Source organism: Hemitrygon akajei, chromosome 3 (genome assembly GCF_048418815.1).
Source record: "Hemitrygon akajei chromosome 3, sHemAka1.3, whole genome shotgun sequence".
Lineage (NCBI taxonomy): Eukaryota > Metazoa > Chordata > Chondrichthyes > Myliobatiformes > Dasyatidae > Hemitrygon > Hemitrygon akajei.
The window spans coordinates 64,842,380-64,868,469 of record NC_133126.1 but is presented as its reverse complement, the minus strand read 5'-3'; the positions used below and the strand labels follow the sequence as shown (position 1 = coordinate 64,868,469).

At 41.8% G+C, this 26,090-nt stretch overlaps 1 protein-coding gene across 4 annotated transcripts in view; it reads left to right on the top strand.

The window, feature by feature from the left end:
• The window catches only part of npas3 (neuronal PAS domain protein 3), a 1,106,218-nt gene that overhangs the window by 465,761 nt on the left and 614,367 nt on the right, over positions 1 to 26,090 (top strand). For all 4 annotated transcript variants that reach the window (XM_073040034.1, XM_073040033.1, XM_073040035.1 and 1 more), the window contains one exon: positions 25,797 to 25,879. In XM_073040034.1, the coding sequence (XP_072896135.1) occupies positions 25,797 to 25,879 (83 nt within the window). The remainder of the gene's footprint in view (positions 1 to 25,796; positions 25,880 to 26,090) is intronic.

The window sequence follows — 26,090 nt, the reverse complement described above, 5'->3', positions numbered from 1 at the left end:
CCAGGTCCCGATTCGTTGACTGTTGAAGTTGTTGCTTCTCTTTTCTTCGTAAGGGTGCATATACAGGATCTATGTCGATGTGTTTGTTGGTGGATCCTTCTGTAGAGAATCACACTATGAGAAATTTTTGAGGCAAGGCGCTGGCTGTCATCCAATTGAAATGGTGTCCTTCTTCATCTTCATGAGTCGATACCAGAGAGTGCAGGTCATGCCTTCTGCTTGTTAGCTGATGCTTGTGTAGCCTGGTCAATAGTTTTCTTCCTGTTTGACTAATGTAGAGCTTGTCACAGTCGCTACACTGGATTTGGTAGGTAACATTTGTTCTATCAGTTACATTTTGTTGCGCTTTGAGTTTTGATAGATTCCTCCCCAAAGACTAACTTATATATGCCTTTCATAATCTTAAATGCATCTTCAAAAACCCGACATCTCCCTTTGGTTCAGGGAAAACAAACCAACTTCCCAGTTTCATATATTATTTCCACTCTCTTCCTACCCCCCACCTGGATCCACCTATCACCTGCCAGCTCTTGCTTCACTTTTCCCCCTCCTTTTAATACTGGCTATCTCCTCTCTTTCTCTCCTGTCCTGATAGAAGGTCTCAACCCAAAACAGCAACTGTCCATTTCTTTCTAAAGATGCTGCCTGACTTGTTGAGTTCTTCCAGCTGTTTTTCATGATACTCCAGCCTATCCAATCTGTTTCCATAACATCCTAAGGTTATCTTAACATCCTGATGTTAGATGTCGTCTGCACTCTCTCCAATGTAATCACATCCTTCCAGAACTTAACACAGTACTACAAGTGCAGCATACCCAATGTTTTGTAAAACTGCAGCATGACATCTCAACTTCTATTTTGTATGTCAGGCCTACGAACCAGAGCATGCCTGACTAGCAGAGTTCCTCCATCACGTTATATGTGATGCCATATACCTTCTTTACCACCTTATCTACCTGTATTTCCAGTTCAGGGAACAATGGACCTGGGCCCCAAAGTCTTGCAGTTCATCAACATTCTTTGATGTCCTTGCATTTACTGTATATGTCCTGCTCCTATTTGGCTTTCAAAAATATATGACCCTGCTTTAAGCTTCACAGGTTCACTAAAAAATTGACTGTATAAAGTAGTATAAAATCCATTTTTCAATTGTAATTCCAAATAAATTCAGGATTATCTGGCTCACTGCTTACTCATGTGCCATGCTGTTTCCTGGTTTCCTGTGAGAAGGTCCCCGATGTACCATATCACAGGACATGACCTCTCCCAGTGTAATATGCCAGCTAAATTGAGCCAAAGATATTGACAGATAGTGAAGCCCCAGTATCGTATTTACTCTTAAAGACAACTAAAAACAATTTAAGCTTACTAAATCAAATCAAATGAAAAGTCCACTGGCAACTGTGTCTTCCCATTGCTTTCAAATGGACTGATGTACTTGTGCCAAGTTGAACCTGCTATTGAGTCAGTGAGCAGATTTATCAGGCTCAGAGCTAGGAAGGCTGCACAGGTTGACATTGCCCTACTGAATAGCTTCATGAAATCAACTATGTTAGCAAAGAGAAGCCTGCAGTATAAATAGTTAATGGTTTGCATTATGTTAAATTGTGATTCAGAAAGTTTTGTGGGAATGCAACTGTTCTGTAACATGGGGATGTATACTGTAGTCAAATGCATTTCCTGTGCAATTCTCTGAGTATATTAGTATCTGCTCCATTGAGATCCTGCTTTTTGTTTTACCTCAATATCACTGGCTGTTCAGGCTGATTAGGGTTAGGTTGCTTAGAGTTAGTCAGCATGGCTTTGTGAGGGGAAGGTCGTTCTTCACGAGGCTGATTGAAGGAGGAGACAAATCAAATTAATGAAGGTAAAGCAGTGGACATGCCAAGGTTCCCAATGGTAGGCTCATAGAGAATGTGAAGAGGAATGGGATCCAGTGAAACTTTGCAGCATGGATTCAGAATTATTTTGCCCACAGGAAGCAGAGGGTGGTAGCTGATGGAGGGTATTGTACGTGGAAGTTGGTAACCAGTTGAAGGCTGGATTAGTAAGTTTGTAGATGGCACAAAGCTTGGTTGTGGATCACGTAGAAGGTTGTCATAGGTCACAGTGGAAGATTGATAGAATGTAGAGCTGGGCTGAGAAGTGGTAGATGGAATTCAATCCAGAAAAGTGTGTATTGATATATGTTGGAAGGTCGAATGTGAAGGCAGAGCACAGGGTGAACGACAGAATTCTTAACTGTGTAGAGGAACATAGGGATATTGGGGTCCATATATATAGATCCTGTTGTGAAGTATTCTGAAAGTATGTGAATATAGCAGATATTAATTCAAACAAGAACCAGGCTTCATTTTTTATTGTTAATGTAAACAATTTCAAGACTCTTCCAATCAGACTTCATTTTTTTTGTAAATTGCAAGCAGTATATTGAAGTTAAAAGCCCAGGCTGCTCCACAGGCTAAGAGATTGCATATGCAAAAGCCCAACGTTATGACAATGGGTTTGTGTTAATTGGCTTGCATCAAACCAGGCAACATGGCAAAGTTAATTGCCATTGTGACTTGATTGCAAGCAGACAGATGAGACAAATGTTGTCACTTAGCATATGAAACATGCTCACAGGTATAGGTCAATACTTCTTCTGTACTTCACATATTTGCATACTCAGCGACAGCCCTGACAACGTTAATTTTGGGTGTCTGGCTCTCTGTCATTAAAAGATTTTAGAATATTTGTTGTAATTAGTTTCTCCCAAAGACGTTTGGACCTTCAGAGGTGTCTTATCACATACAATGTGCTTCCACTATGTACAGTATATGAAAGGAACCATTTGTCATCCAAAATATTGAAGTCAACAATGTCATTGTAACTATTGAAATTGTATTAAATTACCCACTGTTACCTTTGATCTTAAGGGTATAAAAGTGTGATGTTCCTTTGTGTTTGTGAGCCTCTACCGAGAGTGTTTCCAGAATGATGCCTGCTTATTGTGCTGAACAAAGACTTATATATCACTAACCTTGGTGTCTCTCTGGTGACTTTGATCACAGTCACAAAAGTTGACAGGATGTTTAAAAAGGCATGTGGTGTGTTGCCCTTTATTAGTTGGGGGATTGTATTAGCTCAAGAGCCATGAGGTAATGTTGCAGCTTCATAAAACCCTGGTTCAACCACACTTGGAGGAATGTGTTCAGTTCTGGTTGCTTCATTATGGGAAGGATGTAGAAACTTTAGAGGTGGTACAGAGGAGATTTGCCAGGATGCTGCCACGATTCGAAAATTGTTTTATGAGGAAAGGTTGAGCAAGCGGAGGAAGATAGAGAGGTAACTTAATAGAGAAGTATAAGATGATAAAAGACATAGATCAAATGGATCAAAAGCTGTAGACATTTTCCCAGGGTGGAAATGGCTAATATGAGAGGGCATAGTTTAAGGTGATTGGAAGGGAGTATAAGGAGATGTCAAAGGTTTTTTTTTCATACAGGGAGTGGTAATGTATGTGGAACACCCTACAAGAGTGGTGGTAGAGGCAGATACACTGGAAACTTTTAAGACACTCTCAAATAGGTGCATGGATGAAAGATAAATGGAGAGCTATCATGGAGAGAAGGATTAGATTGATCTTAGCATACGTTAAAATGTACGGTACTGTAATGTAATGTTCTTAATGAATGCTAAACTTTTAACTTGTTTACTTTGTTTTGATATTGAGTGTATTGATGTAGCCACTAATCTTACTCTTCTTACTTCAACAAATCAGGATGTTGATGAAGTTGGTATAATGGTTGTCCATTGCTCTGATGATGCTGCAAAGTTTTAATGTTCAAAACTAAGTACAATTTTATGAAAGCTATTATTATTATTAGTGAGATATCTAATAAGCAACTGAGCTTGTAAGCACCAGATGTGCATCTGAGAAGAGGAGAACCTGGAGTTAAGGGTCAGGAGGATATTGAGACACTAGTTACACTTAGTTGAGCACTTAGTTGAGGCCATGCATCCTCATGTAGCAGACACCCAAAGCAAATTCTGTTTTCCAGGCGCTGCAATAGAAGGCCATTCTCGGGTCGATAGAGAAAAATAATAGAAGGATGTGCTCAAACTCTTGGAAAAATGCATCATCCACTTTGATTCCTAGAAATTCTAGCCCATGACAGCTTAAAGCTGACAATGTGATGGTACTTAAAACATTGAAGCTGGGCCTCGTGTAAGTGGCAGAAAGAGCAGATCACCTCAGAGAGTACCATTTCAACCGCAGCGGGCTCCTTCTGTGGAAGAGTCTGCTTCATTATTCACCTCTTGCTCCCGAAGGAAGATGTGTACTTCAGACACATACACACACACACTCCCCCCCCCACCGAGGGACTCAGTGAGTCAAGCAGCATCTACGGAAGAGAATAAGCATTTGAATTTGCAGCCCAAGGCCCCTCATCATGACTGTGTCCTGATGAAAGGTCTCAGTCCAAAATGTTGACTGTTTATTCCTCTCCCTAGTAGCAGTAGTACAATCACTCAAGGAGAGTACGATGCTCTCCTCAGGGGTTGTCTGTTGGTGGGTCCCCAGGAGGCTGTAGGCATTGATCCATGATCCATATATTCTGGTGCAGTACGGACAGGACTAAGTGGTATCTAGGTTTTGTGGTTGTTCAGCCTCTCCTTTTGCAGCTACTGCTTGTTCTCTGCGGCACAGCGGAGGTCGTTCTCATGTACAGTACTGTGCAAAAGTCTTAGGCACATGTAAAAAAATTCTGTAAAGTAGAGCTGCTTTCAAAAATAATGAAACAAAATGTTTATAAATGTCAAAAAATTCTATAAAGAGCAGTCAACTGTAAAAACCTAAATCAACTCAATATTAGGTGTGACCATCCTTTGTATCAATTCCTTTAGGTACACTGGTAGATGCTTGCCTGGATTGGGGAGCATGCCCAATGAGAATAGGTTGAGTGAACTCGGCCTTTTCTCCTTGGTGCGATGGAGGATGAGAGGTGACCTGATAGAGATGTATAAGATGATGAGCGGCATTGATCGTGTGGATAATCAGAGGCTTTTTCCCAGGGCTGAAATGGCTAACATGAGAGGGCACAGTTTTGAGGTGCTTGGAAGTAGGTACAGAGGAGATGTCAGAGTCAATTCTTTTATGCAGAGGTTAGTGAGTGCGTGAAATGGGCTGCCATTGACAGTGGTGGAGGCGGATATGATAGGATCTTTTAACAGACTCCTGGACAGGTACATGGAGCTTAGAAAAATAGAGGGCTATGGGTAACCCTAGGTAATTTCTAAAGTAAGTACATCAAGTCAAGTCAAGTCACTTTTTATTGTCATTTTGACCATAACTGCTGGTACTGTTCACAGTAAAAATGAGACAACATTTTTCAGGACCACGGTGCTACATGAAACAGTACAAAAACTACACTGAACTACGTAAAAACAACACAGAAAAAAATACACTAGACTACAGACCTACCCAGGACTGCATAAAGTGCACAAAACAGTGCAGGCATTACAATAAATAAAAAACAATAAACAAGACAGTAGGCATAGTAGAGGGCAGTAAGTTGATGTCAGTCCAGGCTCTGGCTATTGAGGAGTCTGATTGATTTGGGGAAGAAACTGTTACATAGTCTGGTCATGAGAGCCTGAATGCTTCGGTGTCTTTTCCCAGATGACAGGAGGGAGAAGAGTTTGTATGTGGGGTACGTGGGGTCCTTCATAATGCTGTTTGCCCTGCGGATGCAGCATGTAGTGTAAATGTCTGTGATGGTGGGACGAGAAACCCCGATGATCCTCTCAGCTGACCTCACTATCCGCTGCAGGGTCTTGCGATCCGAGATGGAGCAGTTTCCGAACCAGGCAATGATGCAGTTGCTCAGGATGCTCTCAATACAACCCTTGTAGTATGTAATGAGGATGGGGGAGGGTGGGAGATGGACTTCCCTCAGCCTTCGCAGAAAGTAGAAACGCTGCTGGGCATTCTTTGCTATGGAGCTGGTGTTGAGGGACCAGGTGAGATACTCTGCCAGGTGAATACCAAGAAATTTGGTGCTCTTAACGATCTCTACCGAGGAGCCATCAATGTTCAGCGGGGAGTGGTCGCTCCATGCCCTCCTGAAGTCAACAACCATCTCTTTAGTTTTGTTCACATTCAGAGACAGGTTGTTGGTTCTGCACCAGTCCGTTAGCTGCTGCACCTCCTCTCTGTAAGCTGACTCGTCGTTCTTGCTGATGAAACCCACCACGGTTGTGTCATCGGTGAACTTAATGATGTGGTTCGAGCTGTGTGTTGCAGTACAGTTGTGGGTCAGTAGAGTGAACAGCCCACACAGCCCTGGGGAGCCCCCATGCTCAGTGTGATGGTGTTGGAGATGCTGTCTCCGATCCGGACTGACTGAGATCTCCCAGTCAGGAAGTCCAGTATCCAGTTGCAGAGGGAGGTGTTCAGGCGCAGTAGGCTCAGCTTTCCAATCAGTTTCTGAGGGATGATTGTGTTGAATGCTGGACTGAAGTCTATGAACAGCATTTGGCACAGCATTGTGGTCCGAAGGGCCTGTATTGTGCTGTGGGTTTTCTATATTTCTATTATTCCAAGCATCTTAGAGAAGCTGCCACAATTCTTCTGCAGACCTTGGCTGTCTCACTTGCTTCTTTCTCTCCACGTAATCCCGGACAGGATCGATAATGTTGAGATCAGGGCTCTGAGGAAGCCTTGCCATCTAAAACCATATTAAAAGCCTAGGGTGCTTAAAACTTTTGCACAGTACTGTAGTACAGCTTCCTCTTGAACAGATTTCCTCAACAGATTTGATATTTCCCATGCAATAAATTGCCAGTTTTTAGATGTAATGTTGAGTTTGTTCAGGCAGATTTTGATGTTGTCTTTGCCCACAGGGGCTCACTGACCTTGCTTCATGGGAATAAAGGATTTGTTTGTGGACGCATGAGTTCGGCATTTGAATGGCGTGACCTATCCATCTTTATTGTGGGGGAGATGCTGTTCATGTTCCTGGTTGAAGATGGAGCTGCAGAAGATGTACGACTGCTTACTGATAAATCATAAAGCAAGAGATTTGACTGGAAAGTTACTTATTGCATCTTTATTGAAGAAAATTATAGTGAACTATCATTGCAAGGAGGCAGGCGGAGATAAGGCTGGTTCAAGGGATGAGCCATGCTGGGGCATTCTGAGGCATAATGTGTTCGTGTTCGAGCAGGGGAAGCAGATGGAATTCGTATCAGTGTCAGAGATGGAGTGAGTGATTTGGAGAGGTGTCAATGTGGAAGAGTTTCGACACCCATCTACCTAACGGTGCAAGGTTGAATCGCTCCAAGCGCTGGGCCGATTTAATGAGATTGAGAATGTCTTTGGGCATAACAGAGCACCGGGATGCAGGTGCCAGACAATTCAAATGTTGGCCCAGATAGACTGGAAGCCTGAGTGTTGATCTGATTTTGCTGACTTCTCCACGAATGTTTATTCCTTTCTCCGCAGTGCTGAGAAATGATTCGGTTGCTGTGTATTTCTGCTTCACTGGTGTGATGAACCAGGGACCGAGGCTTGGCTTTGGCCTGCTCTGGCTGCTCTGGGAGCAGATCTGGGACTCAATCTCATTCAGGATGCTGTTAGCTTGCTTCTATTGTTACCATGATATGTGTGTGTGTGTTTTTCTCTCTCTCTTTCCCTGTGTAATGGCTTTTGGTCTTTTCTTCAATTGAATCATGCAGCCCTGTTTGACTCTTGTCCTGACAGTGAAGGGTTCAGATTCAGCACCACTGTTACTGAGTACCGTGGCTGACATGCTATCATGCAGTAGGCTCAGTAATCGTAAGTACTTGTCAGGACAGCCATGTCCTGATTGTATACTCCTGAGAGCTTGGTGGTCTACTATATCAAATGGCTTTATCAAATCTATGAAAGCCAAGAACAACAATTGCCTTTGTTCACAGCATTTTCCCTGTAATTGGTGGCTGTGGTACTGCTAGATCAGGGAGTAACCTTTTTTATGCCATGGACCCCTTTGGCAGGCTGGTGAAGCCTATGGACAACTTCTCAGAATAATGCAGGATTACAAAATAAATCAATTATATTGAAATACAGTTAGCACCATATTAAAAAGACAGATCTGTGATAGTAATATATATGCTTCATTATTAATGCATTAAATAACAAGGCAGTACATTTAAAATATAGGCAAGTTAAAATTAAATTTTATTTTTTTAAAGGCATCAGTGTGAAGGTTTTTGTTCTTTAGCTTGAACAAGAGCATTAAACTGCGGGGCAGTCTTTGACAAAGCTACACCGATGACATATTAGAGATCCAACTGATTTCGATTCTTTTTTGTCTTAATGGTCACAAATGTTGAAAATCATGATTCACAAAGATATGTTGTTGAAAATGAAATTACAGCCTCCATAACTCCATACAAGGTGAGCATACACTTCTCTCAAAAAACGCCAGAATTCACCAAGGCTTTTTGAGTTAAACTCCAATTGAAGTAAGTTTTTGAGCCAAGATCAATGAGTTCATCTTTGGCTAGATCAACACCTTCGATACAATTCATATCAGTAAGAAAAGGGTTGTGAATCTGTGGTTGAACTTTAATGCCATCGATGTTGAAATGACTTTTGAAAGAGTTCTGAAGTGCTTCCAAGTGTTTGCAGATGTCTCTCTTCAAAGAAGAAGAAGAACTGCCCTTAACTTGGCAGTGGAGTTATCGGGGCACTGTCATGACGGTGTTTCCGTAGCAAGCTATTCTTCTTTTTACGAGTTGCTAGCTCGACGCTCAACCCGACTTGGATTCGAACTCGGGAACCTTCACTCTGGAGTCTAGCACTGATATTATTGCGCCACCAAGCGCAAAAAAAATTGACAGCTAATTTTGTATCTCAGCTCCAACTTGGTCAAGCACATTCTCCAGTATTTGAAGTTTGCAAAGATGTCAGCCTCTCCTCTCTTCTTCCATATCAGCATCTTAGATAAGAAAGCTTGTAATTTTTCAGTAGTATCCATAATGGTGACTTCAGGACTTTGAATTGAAAGACTTATTTCATTCATGTGATTAAAAATATCTGCCAGGTAAGCAAAGCCATTGATACATCCTTTTTAAATAAAGTGTTCCAAGAATGCATTCTCTTTTCAGAGAAAGTGCAAGTTCAAACAAGTACTTCAAGACTTGTCCTCTTGAAAGCCAGCGAACTTCTGTATGGTAGAGAAGCACTTCATATTCTCACTCAATTCTTGACATATTTTAAAAACACTGTTATTCAGTGATCTGCTTCTAATAAAGTTGATGATTTTTATGGCTGTTGACAAAATTTCTGTGAGGGTTGTTGGAAGGGTCTTTGTTGCCAGTGCATGTCTGTGCTTTCTTTTTCACTAAAGTAGCAAACCCATATGTATTACCAAGCATTGCAGGAACTCCATCTCTGCAAAGAGTAATGAAGATTTTCTTTCCAATCAAAGTTTTGTTTGGCCAAAAAAAAAACTTTTTACCATTTCTAAAACATCAATGGCCTTTGTATTCCCAAAAGGGACTCACAAAATAAGGATTCTTCTTTGACTGCATCACCATATGTGGACAACAAACAAAAACAAAGAGTTGATGATATTGAGAGATGGCTATAGTTTCATCTAGTTGCATACTGAATGGGTGTTGCAAGGTTACTAATTCCTCAAAGACCTGCTTCAAAATGTTGAAAGAAATATAAACTATTCTAGAATGTACCACGTTATTTGATAAGGGAACTGCTTCAAGTTTTTCCTCCATTCCAATCCACAAAACAGCTGGACCATTTCCAGTCCACATGCCTATACTGAAATCTCTGCAATGGTGTGGAGTTTCTTTCTCTTGGCAATCCGGTACATAGCTTTATAGGATGCTTCAAGAAAAGTCTTTTTTTGAAATGGCAAATCCAAGTTTTGGAAGCGTCATAACTTTTTCGAATAGGGTTTTCTTCACGCAAAAAAACCCGCAACTTTCGATGCATTTTCATGATGGACAGACGTGAGGTACTCTTTAAGTTTTGCTGGCTTCATACTTCCGATCACAAGAACTTTTCCGCACAAGGAACACTCTGGCTTTTGTGTCCTGCCGTGCCCCTTAATGCAAGTGAAACCATTTAATACAGAGTTCCTTTTCTTGGACATTTCAAATGAAATTGGGTCTGCAAAATAAATATATCTAAAATAAAATATTTGATTCAGTTGACATGTTTTGAAACAATATTTTGTATGGTTTTTTAAGTAATTTGTTTGATAAATAAACAAAGAAATAAGTAACCTGTATGTTAAGTGAAGTTTAAGATATTCAAGAAATTTGCATGCCAAGTAAAATAAGGCAGATTTTACAATTTTTCCAAAGTTTTAATATTTAGTGATACTCAGATAGACACAAGGATTGTAGCAGTAGCTCGGGTGTTATGTTATTCTTGGAATTAGACTATTGTTGTGCATGAAGTCACGTGGTATTTCAAAAGACCTCGCAGCCCTATGGAGAGTTAAGAATTTTCATTTGAACGGTCCAGTTTTGCAAAACTTTAACAAACAATATAACAAACAAAGACTTTTTGGTGACAAAGTCACAGGTACTGCTAATACTGCTGAGGTTTGTTGCCTACATTCATATATGAAGGAAATGCTAAATTTCAGTTAGTGGTTAATGAAAATAAAGATGTATTTTTTTTCCCATCCAAGTTCATGGACCCCCTGGAATCTGTCCCAGGTTAAGAGCCCCTGCTCTAGATGGACAGAACTGAGATTCAGGGACTACTTCCTCTGACAGTGGAAGGAGTCATTTGGCAAGGATGACCCTCCATAGATGCTGTCTGACATGCTGAGTTACTCCAGCATCTTGTGTGTTTTGCTCAGGGTTTCCAGCATATGCAGAATCACTTGTGTGTATGTATACTTCAGCTGCTTCTTCAGTGCCTGAGGCCCCCACTGATACATTCTTCAGATAGGTCTGTAAATGGGCAAACAGTCTTACAGCCTTAAACAGGCTGCTTAAATACTTAGAGCTCTCATTGTAAATTTATGTATGAGAAGGTTGAATACTGACTGGTGCTGATATGTATGGAACTATTGACATGTGATTATGAGAAAAATTGGGGGCTTGAGGCAGGGTGCAATTGGGTCAGCATATGTCATTAAAAATTGCAGATTGAGAGCATTTGGCCAAGGGGATCAGTAATTCCATTAGTTCTGAATTGATGATTGAAGGCGCTTTCGGTGACTTTGGAGATTGCGCAGGTCGATGGTTTGCACTGAGCTTGCAAGATTAGTGAAACTTTTTTTGAAGTGGTTGGATATCCACTCACAACCCTCTCCAACCTTAACATTAAGGGGTTATACTAACTGGTACATTACTGTGACATCCCACTAATGTTAGGGTGGCATGGTAGCTTAACAGTTAATGAAACACTTTTCAGCACCGGTGATCAGAAGATGGGGATTCAGTTCCTGCCTCAATCTGAAAGGAATTGGTATGTTCTCCCTCTGACCTTGTGATCCTATTTCCTCCCATATTCCAAAGATGTTTGGGTAAATCAGTAAATTGTGGGCGTGCTATATTGACACCAGTAGTATGGCAACACTGGCAGGCTGCATCCAGCAAATCCTCAGATAATATTGATCGTTGTCGCACAATGACACATTTCGTTGTATGTTTCAATGTTTCGGTACATGTGACAAAAAAGCTAATCTTTATAAAAGCAAAAATTGTTTTTTTGATGTGGTTCATAAATCTGCTTGCATATTGACTCTAAATTAACAGCCCTATTTTCAGAGGCTATTAAGATTGTGCAAGATTGAAAATAAAACATGAAATTGCAAATTCTTGGACTTATTTGTAAACATTTTCTTTTGAACAAAAGTAAAATTATGTTGCTGTGTTGAATTCTGCTGAGCTTCTCAATTACACTGCATCAAGTACAACGAAGTTTTAATTTCATCAGCTTTGCCTCCAACTTCTACCCTCCCCTCAAATGCAGATGGTCCACCTTTGCAACTTCTCTCTCCTTTCTCAGTCTCTCGAGACAGACTGTCCACTGACATCTTTTACAAACCTATTGACTCTCACAGTTATCTTGAATCTTCCCACCCCGTCACTTGTAAAATTGCTAATCCCCTCTCTCAGTTCCTCTGTCTCTGCCACATTTGTTCTCAGGATGAGGCTTTCCATTCTAGAACATCCGAGTTGTCTTCTTTTTTCAAAGAATGCGAGTTCCCTTCCATTACCATTGATGCTGTTTTCAATACAATCATCTTCATTTCTTGCATATCTGTTCTCATCCCATTCCCCTTGATGCACCATCAATAACTCTAGGAGACATGAGGTGAGAGATAGTCTTTTATTAGCTGGAAGAGAGCACTATCAGCAGCAAGAGACCATTACACAACATCCTGGAGTCTGAGGGAGGAGCAGTGCCTCCAATCGCCTTTATACCGGGGTCTGTGGGAGGAGCCACAGGAGCAGTCAGCAGGGGGGGCGTGTCCAGACAGGTATATGTAGTTCACCACACCCCTGCCATTATAACTAGGATAGGGGTCTTCTTGTCCTTACCTAACACAGCACGAGCCTCTGCGTAAAGTACATCATTCTCCACAACTACCTCCATCTCCAAAGAAATCCTGCCACAAAACACATCATTCCCTATGCCCCCCTACTCTCCATATTGTTCTCTATGTGACTCCATTGTCCACTTGCTCAACCTACTGATTTCCCTCCTGGTACTATCCCTGCAAGCATGTCAAGTGCTACACCTGCACTTGCACCGCCGCCCTCAACACCGTGCAGGGCACCAGATGACACGGTCTGTTGGGGTTAAACCCACGAGTCTGTTGTTTCCAGTGCTCCCGCTGCGGCATCCTTTACATTGGTGCAATGACACAGATTGAGGAATCGCTTTGAAGAGAACCTTCACTCAGTCCACTGTGAAAGACAGGATCTACCTATGGCTACCCAGTTTCAATTTAAACTGCCCATTCCCATTCTGTCATGTCTGACCATGGCCTTCTCCACTGCCATGATGAGGCCAAACTCAGGTTGAAGAAGCAACACCTCAAATTCGATTTGTGTATCCCCCCATCCTGATGACATTAATACTGGCTTCTCCAACTTCTGGTCATTTTTCTCCCTGCCTTCCTTCTCTCTTTTTTCCATTTCCCATTCTGGTTACCCTTTTCATTTTCTTTTCATTTCCCATTCCATTACCCCTTTTCTTCTGCTTGGTTTGCCTATCAACTCCCTCTGGTACTTCTCCTACTTTCCCTTCTTCCATGGTTCACTGTCCTCTCCTTCTTCAGCTCTTTACCTCTTCCGCCTATCTCCTCCCAGCTTCTTATTTCATCCCCCTCTCCCCTAGCCACCCACTTTCCCCCTCACCTGGTCTCTCCTATCACCTGCTGTGTTGTACTCCTTTCCCTTCCCTCCACCTTCAGCCCCACTTCCCTTCCTTTCCTGATGAAGGGTCTCAGCCTAAAACATCAACTGCTCATTTCCCTCCACAGATGCTGCCTGACTTGCTGAAATGCTGCAGTATTTTGTCAAGTTTTTACTACCTTTTTTTAATTTTGGGAGGAATGTTGTCTTTTCAATGCAAAAGCAGTGGCATTATGGGTGAAGGTAATATGGAGTATTAAAGTACATTTGGGTGGCTTATGTTACCATGAGCCTTCAGCCATTGTTCTGGAGGGAAATGAGGCTGCAGGTTTGCTGAAAAAGTCTTAGTGACCTGCTGCAGTGCACAGCTATCTTGTACGTAGCACACACTGCAGTCACAATATACTGGTGGAGGAGGGATGAAACGTCTCTATAAAACAGGCCACTGATCAAGCAGACAGCCTTTTTGTTTCACTTGGATGATGTCAAGCTCTCTCAGAGTAATTCAAGCAGCAGTCATCCAGCCAAGTGGAAAGCATTCCTTCACACTCCGTATGTGCCTGGAAGTGAGTCACCCATCTGAGAGCCTGCTCTCTGCTCCTTTATTCACTGTATTTATGTGACAAGTCCTGGAGGTTGTTGGAAAGTGAATGGAAAAAGCAAGTGGACAGTCATGGCTCTGTTGTATGGTGCAAATATTAATTGTTAATTGTAAATTATTGGCCTTAATCTGTTTTTTTGGTCAGGTTGTGCACGCACTGCTGCTTTATAAGAGGCACGACAACTGGAACTTAACTGTGTGCAATTATCCATTAATGTCCCCACTCATGATTCTATCGAATGGAGAGATCACCAATGAAGCATTAAGATGATTGGTTGCTTCCTCATCCATATAACATATAACAATTACAGCAGAGAAACAGGCCATCTCGGCCCTTCTAATCCATGCCAAACGCTTACTCTCACCTAGTCCCACTGACCCGCACTCAGCCCATAACCTTCCATTCCTTTCCTGTCCATTTACCTATCCAATTTTACTGTAAATGACAATACCGAACCTGTCTCTATCACTTCTACTGGAAGCTCGTTCCACACAGCTACCACTCTCTGAGTAAAGAAATTCCCCCTTGTGTTACCCTTAAACTTTTGCCCCCTAACTCTCAACTCATGTCCTCTTGTTCGAATCTCCCCTACTCTCAATGAAAAAAGCCAATCCACGTCAACTCTATCTATCCCCCTCGTAATTTTAAATACCTCTATCAAGTCCCCACACAACCTTCTACGCTCCAAAGAATAAAGACGTAACTTGTTCAGCCTTTCCCTGTAACTTAGGTGCTGAAACCCAGGTAACATTCTAGTAAATCTTCTCTGTACTCTCTCTATTTTGTTGATATCTTTCCTATAATTCGGTGACCAGAACTGTACACAATACTCCAAATTCGGCCTCACCAATGCCTTGTACAATTTTAACATTACATCCCAACTCCTATACTCAATGCTCTGATTTATAAAGGCCAGCATACCAAAAGCTTTCTTCACCACCCTATCCATATGAGATTCCACCTTCAGGGAACTATGCACCATTATTCCTAGATCACTCTGTTCTACTGCATTCTTCAATGCCCTAGCATTTACCATGTATGTCCTATTTGGATTATTCCTACCAAAATGTAGCAGCTCACACTTATCAGTATTAAACTCCATCTGCCATCTTTCAGCCCACTCTTCGAACTGGCCTAAATCTCTCTGCAAGCTTTGAAAACCTACTTCATTATCCACAACGCCACCTACCTTAGTATCATCTGCATCCTTACTAATCCAATTTACCACCCCATCATCCAGATCATTAATGTATATGACAAACAACATTGGACCCAGTAGAGATCCCTGAGGCACACCACTAGTCACCAGCCTCCAACCTGACAAACAGTTATCCACCACTACTCTCTGGCATCTCCCATCCAGCCACTGTTGAATCCATTTTACTACTTCAATATTAATACCTAATGATTGAACCTTCCTAACTAACCTTCCGTACGGAACCTTGTCAAAGGCCTTACTGAAGTCCATTTAGACAACATCCACTGCTTTACCCTTGTCAACTTTCCTCGTAACCTCTTCAAAAAATTCAATCATATTTGTCAAACATGACATTCCACGCACAAATCCATGCTGACTGTTCCTAAGCAGACCCTGTCTATACAGATAATTATATATACCATCTCTAAGAATACTTTCCATTAATTTACCCACCACTGACGTCGAACTGACAGGCCTATAATTGCTAGGTTTACTCTTAGAACCCTTTTAAACAATGGAACCACATGAGCAATGTGCCGATCCTCCGACACCATCCCCGTTTCTAATGACATTTGAAATATTTCTGTCAAAGTCCCTACTATTTCTACACTAACTTCCCTCAATGTCCTAGGGAATATCCTGTCAGGTCCTAGAGATTTATCCACTTTTATATTCCTTAAAAGCGCCAGTACTTCCTCCTCTTTAATCTTCATAGTTTCCATAACTTCCGTACTTGTTTCCTTTCCCTTATACAATTCAATATCCTTCTCCTTAGTGAATACCGAAGAAAAGAAATTGTTCAAAATCTCCCCCATCTCTTCCGGCTGCACACATAGCTGTCCACTCTGATTCTCTAAAGGACCAATTTTATCCCTCATTATCCTTTTGCTATTAATATAACTGTAGAAATTCTTTGGATTTATTTTCACCTTACTTGCCAAAGCAACCTCATACCTACTTTTAGCTTTTCTAATTTCTTTCTTAAGATTCTTTTTACATTCTTTATATTCCTCGAGCACCTCATTTACTCTATGCTGCCTATATTTATTGTAGATATCTCTCTTTTTCCGAACCAAGTTTCCAATATCCCTTGAAAACCATGGCTCTCTCAAACTTTTAACCTTTCCTTTCAACCTAACAGGAACATAAAGATTCTGTACCCTCAAAATTTCACCTTTAAATGACCTCCATTTCTCTATTACATCCTTCCCATAAAACAAATTGTCTCAATCCACTTCTTCTAAATCCTTTCGCATCTCCTCAAAGTTAGCCTTTCTCCAATCAAAAATCTCAACTCTGGGTCCAGTCCTATCCTTCTCCATAATTATATTGAAACTAATGGTATTGTGATCACTGGACCCGAAGTGCTCCCCAACACATACCTTCATCACCTGACCTATCGCATTCCCTAACAGAAGATCCAACGCTGCCCATTCTCTAGTTGGTACCTCTATGTATTGCTGCAAAAAACTATCCTGCACACATTTTGCAAACTCCAAACCATCCATCCCTTTTACAGAATGGGCTTCCCAGTCTATGTGTGGAAAATTTAAATCTCCCACAATCACAACCTTGTGCTTACTACAAATATCTGCTATCTCCTTGCAAATTTGCTCCTCCAATTCTCACTGCCCATTAGGTGGTCTGTAATACACCCCTATAAGTGTTACTACACCGTTCCCATTCCTCAATTCCACCCAAATAGACTCCCTAGACAAGCCCTCTAATCTATCCTGTCAGAGCACTGCTGTAATATTTTCTCTGACAAGCTACACAACACCTCCCCCTCTTGTCCCTCTGATTCTATCCCACCTGAAGCAGCGAAATCCAGGAATATTTAGTTGCCAATCACACCCCTCCTGCAACCATGTTTCACTAATAGCTACAACGTCATATTTCCAGGTATCAATCCATGCTCTAAGCTCATCCACCTTTCTTACAATGCTCCTAGCATTAAAATAAATGCAGTTAAGAAATTCTCCACCATTTATCTCTAACAGTACAAAGAACTTTACTGTCTTCTTTTTCTTCCTTCTCCCACACTGTTCCTGCACTCTGGTTCCCCTCCCCCCTCGTATCTAGTTTAAATCCACTGGATCCTCTCTAGCAAACCTACCTGCAGGAATATTTGTCCCCCTCCAGTTCAGATGTAAACCGTCCCACCGGATCAGGTCCCTCCTTCCCTGGAAAACTGCCCAATTTTCTATAAATCTGAAGCCCTCCCACCTGCACCATGTCTTCAGCCATGTGTTGATCTGCGCTATCTTACTATTTCTAAACCCATCTGCACATGGCACTGGTAGCAATCCTGAGATTGCTATCCTGGAGGTCCTGTCCTTTAACTTGGCTCCTAGCTCCCTAAACTCACCTTTCAGGACCTCCTCACTCTTCCTATCCATGTCATTGGTCCCTACATGGACCCCGACATCCGGCTGTTCACCCTCCCTCTTGAGAATACTGAGAACTCGATCCGAGATATCGCGGACCCTGGCACCAGGGAGGCAACAGACCATCCGGGATTCTCAATCTCTTTCTCAGAACCTCCTATCTGTCCCCCTAACTATCGAATCCCCTATCACTACTGCTCTCCTCTTTTCCCTCCTTCCCTTCTGAGCTGAGGGTCCAGTCTCGGTGCCAGAGATGCAACCACTGCAACGTGTCCCTGGTAGGTCGTCCCCACCAACAGTATCCAAAACGGTATACTTATTATTGGTGGGAACAGCCACAGGGGTGCTCTGCTCTTCCTGTCCATTCCCCTTCCCTCTCCTGACAGTCACCCAACTACCTGTCTCCTGACTCCTAGGGGTGACTATCTCCCTGAAACTGCTGTCTATTTCTGCCTCTGCCTCCCGAATGATCCGAAGTTCATCCAGCTCAGTTCCCTAACACGGTTTGTCGGGAGCTGCAGCTGGATGCACCTTTTGCAGGTGTAGTCATCAGGGACAATTGCGCTCGCCCTGACTTCCCATGTACTGCAAACGGAGCACTCAGCTGCCCTAAATGCTGCCTCCATTACCTACTCCTAAGTTAATTAGATTAATTAAAGGAGCTTACCCGGCCTTACCTCACCTGGAGTGAAGCTCGTATTCAGCCTCTGCTCGCTTTTTAAATTCCCCTGCTGATCTCAGAGGCCGACCTTCACGCACTTGCGCAGTCGTGCCCCGTTCAACCTCGCCTCTGCCTGTTCTCAGTCCACTCTGACGATCCATCACATTAAGCATTAATTCCCTACACTCCAGCATACGGTAGTGCACAGTGTTCCAGCTACAAGTCCCTGCACTTACACCCTTAAAACATAGGATAGGCTCCATTCCCTGCAGGCTCTTCAGTCACAGAGTATCCTAACTTGGAACTATATTATTGCTCCTTTCTGATCGCTGGATATAATTTCTGGAATTCTATCCTACATTAAAATGATTGGAGAGGTTCAAGAAGGCAATTTACTACCATCTTCTCAAGGTCAACATTGGCATGTGGCAAAGGTAATGTCGCAGTAGTTATGGGGGACTTCAACATGCAGGTGAACTGGGAGAATCAGGTTGGTGCTGAACCCCAGGATAGGGAGTTTGTAGAGTGCCTACGGGATGCATTCTTGGAACAGCTTGTACGAGAGCCGACCAGGGACAAGGCTATTCTGGATTTAGTGTTGTGTAATGAACAGGATTTGATAAGCGATCTTGAAGTAAAGGAGCCATTAGGAGGTAGTGACCATAATATGATAAGTTTTTATCTGCAATTTGAGAAGGATAAGGGCAGATCGGAGGTGTCAGTGTTGCAGTTGAACAAAGGAGACTATGGAGCCATGAGGGAGGAGCTGGCCAAAGTTAACTGGACGGATATCCTAGGAGAAAAGACAGTGGAACAGCAATGGCAGATATTCTTGGGAATAATGCACAAGGTGCAAAATCAGTTCATCCCCCGGAGAAGGAAGGATTCCAAGGGGGGAAAGGGGCCACAGTGGTTGACAAAGGAAGTCAGAGATTGCATAGCATTAAAAAAAAGGAAATATGACAGAGCTAAGGTGAGTGGGAGGACAGATGATTGGGAAATTTTTAAGGAACAACAGAACTTAGCTAAAAAGGCAATACGGGGAGAAAAATGAGATACGAACGCAAGCTAGCCAGGAATATAAAGGAGGATAGCAAAAGCTTTTTTAGGTATGTGAAGAGAAAGAAGATAGTTAAGAACAATATTGGGCCCTTGGAGAATGAATTGGGTGAAATTGTTATGGGAAACAGAGAAATGGCAGAAGAATTTAATAAGTACTTTAGATCTGTCTTCACTAGGGAAGACACAAGCAATCTCCCAGATGTATGGATGGGCAAGGACATAGGGTAACAGAGCAAATGAAACAGATTGACATTAGGAAGGAAACGGTGATGAGTAGACTGATGGGACTGAAGGCTGACAAATCCCCAGGTCCAGATGGTCTGCATCCTAGGGTACTAAAGGAGGTGGCTCTGGAAATTGCGGATGCATTGGTAATCATTTTCCAATGTTCCTTAGATTCAGGACCAGTTCCTGAGGATTGGAGAATGGCTAATGTTATCCCACTTTTTAAGAAAGGAGGGAGGGAGAAAACAGAGAACTATCGTCCTGTCAGCCTAACATCAGTAGTGGAGAAGATGCTAGAGTCCATTATTAAAGATGAAATAGTGGCATACCTAGATAGCAGTGATAGGATTGGGCCGAGCCAGCATGGATTTACCAAGCGCAAATCATGCTTGACTAATCTATTGGAGTTTTTCGAGGATGTAACCAGGAAGTTAGATAAGGGAGATCCAGTGGATGTAGTGTACCTTGATTTTCAGAAGGCATTTGATAAGGACCCACATAGGAGATTGGTGAGTAAAATCAGAGCTCATGGCATTGGGGGGAAGATATTGACATGGATAGAAAACTGGTTGGCAGATAGAAAGCAAAGGGTAACGGTGAATGGGTGTTTCTCGGAATGGCAGGTGATGACTAGTGGGGTGCCACAGGGCTCGGTATTGGGACCACAGCAGTTTACGATTTACATCAACGATTTAGATGAAGGCATTGAGAATAACATCAGCAAGATTGCTGATGATACTAAACTGGGTGGCAGTGTGACATGTGATGAGGATGTTAGGAGAATTCAGGGTGACTTGGATAGGCTGGGTGAGTGGGCAGATACTTGGCAGATGACGTTTAATGTGAATAAGTGTGAGGTTATCCACTTTGGGAGTAAGAACAGGAAGGCAGATTATTATCTGAACGGTGTAGAGTTAGGTAAAGGAGATATACAAAGAGATCTAGGAGTCCTTGTTCATCAGTCACTGAAGGTGAATGAGCAAGTGCAGCAGGCAGTGAAGAAGGCTAATGGAATGTTGGCCTTTATTACAAAAGGAATTGAGTACAAGAGCAAGGAAATCCTTTTGCATTTGTACAGGGCCCTGGTGAGACCACACCTGGAGTATTGTGTACAGTTTTGGTCTCCAGGGTTAAGGAAGGACATCCTGGCTGTAGAGGAAGTGCAGCGTAGATTCACAAGGTTAATTCCTGGGATGTCTGGACTGTCTTACGCAGAGAGGTTAGAGAGACTGGGCTTGTACATGCTGGAATTAAGGAGGTTGAGAGGGGATCTGATTGCAACATATAAGATGATTAAGGGATTGGACAAGATAGAGGCAGGAAATATGTTCCAGATGCTGGGAGAGTCCAGTACCAGAGGGTATGGTTTGAGAATAAGGGGTAGGTCATTTAGGACAGAGTTAAGAAAAAACTTCTTCTCCCAGAGAGTTGTGAGGGTCTGGAATGCACTGCCTCGGAAGGCAGTGGAGGCCAATTCTCTGGATGCTTTCAAGAAGGAGCTAGGTAGGTATCTCATGGATAGGGGAATCAAGGGATATGGGGACAAGGCAGGAACCGGGTATTGATAGTAGATGATCAGCCATGATCTCAGAATGGCGGTGCAGGCTCGAAGGGCTGAATGGTCTACTTCTGCACCTATTGTCTATTGTCTATTGTCAATTAGGGATGGACAATAAATGCTGCCTTTGAAGACAAGAACCAAAAATATGAATAAAACATATATTACATCTGGAATGCTCTCATGAGTGACATTTAACAGGTACAGGTATCTTAATTTATGCTAGATCTAGTTGTGAATCATGCTGAAAGAAGATTGTAGCATGAAGCATAACAACCAAGGATACACATTGTATCGAAAGGACAGGCAGGTAGTCAGAGGGGGTAGTGTGGCTCTGTTGGTAAAAATTAAAATCAAATTATTAGAAAGAGGTGACAGGATAGGAAGGTGTTGAATTGTTGTGGTTAGAGCTAAGGAACTGCAAGGGTGAAAAGACTACTGGGAGTTATATACAGACCCTAAAATAGTAGTAAAGATGTTGTTTACAAATTACAACAGAAGATGGAAAACGCATGCCAAAAGGGCAATGTTACGATAGTCATGGGGGATTTCAGTATGCAAGTAGATTGGGAAAATCAGGTTGGTGCTGGATCCCAAGAGGGAGATCCTCCATAATCTCACAAGATGGCTTTTTGGACCAGCTCGTGATTGAGCCTACTAAGGGATTAGCTATGCTGGACTGGGTGTTGTGCAATGAGACAGAATTGATTTGATAGGTTAAGTTAAAGGGCCAATGATCAGAATATGATAGAACTCAACCTGCAATTTGAGAAGAAGAAGCTAAAGTCAGATGTATCAATATTAAAGTGGAGTAAAGGCAATTATAGAGGCATGAGAGGAGTTGGCCAAAATTTATTGGAAAGGAACACTAGCAGGGATGACAGCAGAGCAGCAATGGGGGGAATTTCTGGGAACAATATGTAAAGCACAGGATAGATACATCCCAAAGAGGAAGAAGTATGCTAATAGGAAGATGACACAACCATGTCTAATAAGAGAAGTCAAAGCCAACATTAAAGCCAAAGAGAGGGCCCACTATAGAACAAAAATTAGTGGGATTAGAGGATTGGGAAGCTTTTGAAAACCAACAGAAGGCAACTAAAAAGTCATAAGGAATGAGAAGATGGAAAACAAAGGTAAACAAGTTAATAATATTAAAGAGGATACCAAAAGTTTCTTCAGATACATGAAGTATAAAAAAGAGATGAGAGTAGATATTAAACTGCTGGAAAATATTGCTTGAGAGGTAGTGATGGGGGACAAGGAAGTGGCAGATAAACTGACTAAGTACTTTGCATCAGTCTTCACTGTGGAAGACACAATGCTGGAAGTTCGAGAGTGCCGGGGACAGAAGTGTGTGAAGTTGCCATTACTACGGAGAAGGTTGTTGGATAACTGAAAGGTCTGAAGGTAGATAGGTCTCCTGGACCAGATGATATATTCGCCCCAGGATTCGTAAGAGGTGGCTGAAGAGATTGTAGAGTTAATAGAAATTATCTTTCAAGAATCAATTGATTCTGGCATGGTTCCATAAGAATGGAAAATTGTAAATGTTACTCCAGTCTTCATGAAGTGAGAGAGGCATATGAACAGAAATTATAGGCCAGTTAATCTGACCTCAGTGGTTGGGAAGACATTGGAGTCGATTGTTAAGGATGTGGTTTCAGGGTACTTGCAGGCACTTGATAAACTAGGCCATAGTCAGCATGGTTTCCTTAAGGGAAAATCTTGCCTGGCAAAGCTATCAGAATTCTTTGAAGAAATAACAAGCAGTAAAGACAATGGAAAATCAGTAGATGTTGTGTACTTGGTTTAAGAAGTCCTCTGACAAGGTGAAACACATGGGGTTGCTTAACAAGTTAAGAGCCCATGCTATTACAGGAAAGATCCAGGCATGGTTAGAGCACTGGCTAATTGGCAGGAAGCAGAGAGTGAGAATAAAGGGAGCCTTTTCTGTTTGGCTGCCAGTGACCTGTGGTGTTCCACAAGGGTCTGTATTGAGACTGCATATATGTCAATGATTTGGATGACAGAATTGAAGGCTTTGTGGCCAAGTTTGTGGACAACACAAGATATGTGGAGGGGCAAGTAATTTTGAGGAAATAGGCTACAGAAGGATTTAGACAGATTAGGTGAATGGACAAAGAAGTGGCATATGGAATACAGTGTCGGGAACTGCACGGTTGTGCACTTTGGTAGAAGAAATAAAAGCATAGACTACTTTCTAAATGGAGAGCAAATTCAAAAATCTCAGGTGCAAAGGGACTTGGGAGTCCTTGTGCAGGATTCACTAAAGGTTAATTTAGAGGTTTAGTTAGTGTTGACAAAGTCAAATTCATTTTGAGAGGACTAAAATATAAAAGCAAGGATGCAATTTTGAGGCTTTATAAAGCACTGGTGAAGTGAGGCCTCACTCTGATTATCGTGAACAGTTTTGGGCCCCATATCTAAAAGAATGTGCTGACATTGGAGAGGGTTCAAATAAGGTTTACAAAAATGATTCCGGGTATGAAAGGCTTGTCATATGAGGAGTGTTTGATGGCTCTGTGTCTCTACTATCTGGAATTCAGAAGAATAAGGAGTGAACTTATTGAAAACTATGGAATGTTGAAAGGCCTTGATAGTGGATGTGGAGAGGATGCTTCCTATGGTGGGAGAGTCTAAGACCAGAGGACACAGCCTGAGAACAGATGGGTGTCCTTTTAGAATGAAAACAAGGAAGAATTTATTTAGTCAATGAGAGGTAAACCTGTGGAATTCGTTGCTACAGGCAGCTGTGGAGGCCAAGTCATTGGGTATGTTTATGGCAGAGGTGGATAGATTCTCGATTAGTCAGGGTATGAAGGGATAAAAGGAGAAAACAGGAGATTGGGGCTGAGAGGAAAAATGGATCAGCCATGATGAAATGGCCAAGCAGACTCGATGGGTCAAATGGCCTAATTCTGCTCCTCTATCTTATAGTCTAGATTTGAATCTAGATAAGACTCATACTCAATTAGGAATCTGGTCTCATGGACTACAATTTTACCATTTGATACCAATCTCATATACGTAGTCAGCTCCTGTCATCTGACACCTGGAATTCATCTTTTTTAAAGCAAAGTAATAATGTGATCCAGTGTCAGAACAAACTGAGGACCATTGCAGCATGCTGTTGTGCAGAATGCTTGTTCATGAATTGCAAAAGGTTGGCTTGCAGGTACAACAGATTATTAAGAAGGCAAACGGAATGCTGGCCTTCATTGCTAGAGGGATTGAATTCAAGAGCAGGGGGGTCATGCTGCAACTATACAGGGTACTGGTGAGGCCACACCTGGAGTACTATCTGCTGTTCTGGTCTCCATATTTGAGGAAGGATATACTGGCTTTGGAGGCAATGCAGAGGAGGTTCACCAGGTTGATTCCAGAGATGAAGGGGTTAACCTATGAGGCGAGATTGAGTCACCTGGGATTCAGAAGAATATGAGGGGATCTTATAGAAACATACAAAATTTTGAAAGGGATAGATAAGATAGAAGTAGGAAAGCTATTTCTATTGGTAGGTGAGACTAGAGCTAGGGGATATTGCCTCAAGATTCAGGGGAGAAGATTTAGGACAGAGATAAGGAGAAACTGTTTTTCCCAGAGAGTGGTGAATCTGTGGAATTCTTTGCCCAGGGAAGCAGTTGAGGCTTCTTCACTAAATATATTTAAGAAACATTAAGGTAGGTTTTTACATAGTAGGGGAATTAAGGGTTATGGGGAAAACAGAAGTAGATGGAGCTGAATTTACGGACAGATCAACCATGATCTTATTGAATGGCAGGGCAGGCTTGATGGGCCGGATGGCCTACTCCTGCTCCTATTTCTTATGTTCTTATTAATGTAGGTTGCTAAGTAGTTGGTGCTTATTATTTGTCTGGTGATCGTAAGTTGAATGGAACTAGTATTTAACTATATTGAAGTTTGCCTACATTGTGTACACTGGATATACATGGGCAATTCTTCGCTTTGTCAGGTGGATGCCAGTTTTGTAGATGCACAGGAATGCTTGGTTGGAATATAGCTAATTTGGGAACATAACACTTCACACTGCAGCTGGATGTCAACATGGTCCAGAGCCTCTGCCACATCTAATACACATTGATATCCATGAAATGAATCAAACTGGCCAGAAGACAAGTTTCTGTGAAGTCGGAATCCCAGGAGAAGGCGCAAAGGGATCATCCAGTCAGAATTTCAGGCTCAAGAAATTTGCAAATGCCTCAACTTTGCTGTTTGCTCTTACTTGTAACATTCAACCATCTTTGTAGAATGGGAATATATTAATTGAAGGATTAATTTTTGTAACTAAATTTTGAATCTAAATGGACTGAGAACTGACTTATTTTTGAGCACGGGAGTATATTTTTTCTTAGCATTTGATTACAAAATGAGTAAGGATGAATAAAAAGCTCCAGCTCTAATGGTTTTATGTGGTAAATCTCAATTTACTTCAGTTACAGAATCTGGTTATTTCCAAATTTAATTATTTTCTGTAAATGTATTCAGCATTTATGTTGTTTTATGAGAAGGCCAACAGGATTACCAAATAATGTACTCCATTATTTTTCTGCTTACCTTTTTTGAGGTGGACATAAACTTCTTGTTTTGTGAGATTAAAGTAGAATTGTTAACATCTGTAAATTGTGGTTATTACCAGTGGTTCAATTAAACCTTTTAATATTTATTAATTTGTTTTGTTTAGCTTTAGGAACACAACGTAGGAGAAGTCCAAGTAACATCGCTATCAATATGTTTGAACGGAATTTGGGAAGCCATATTCTACAGGTATGTGTGATGACAAGCTAGATTTATTCAAGCTGGTTGTTCTTGCAGTAAAAGTTTTGTGAAGTATACAGTATTATAAATAATACTAAATTTACTGTTATCCTGATGTATTTCAAATGTGTGTTGCTTTATTTTGTACTGACAAATAGTCATTGTCTTATTCATAGAGTAAAACAAGAATTCTTACTGTTAAGCTTGGATGCTTTAAGAT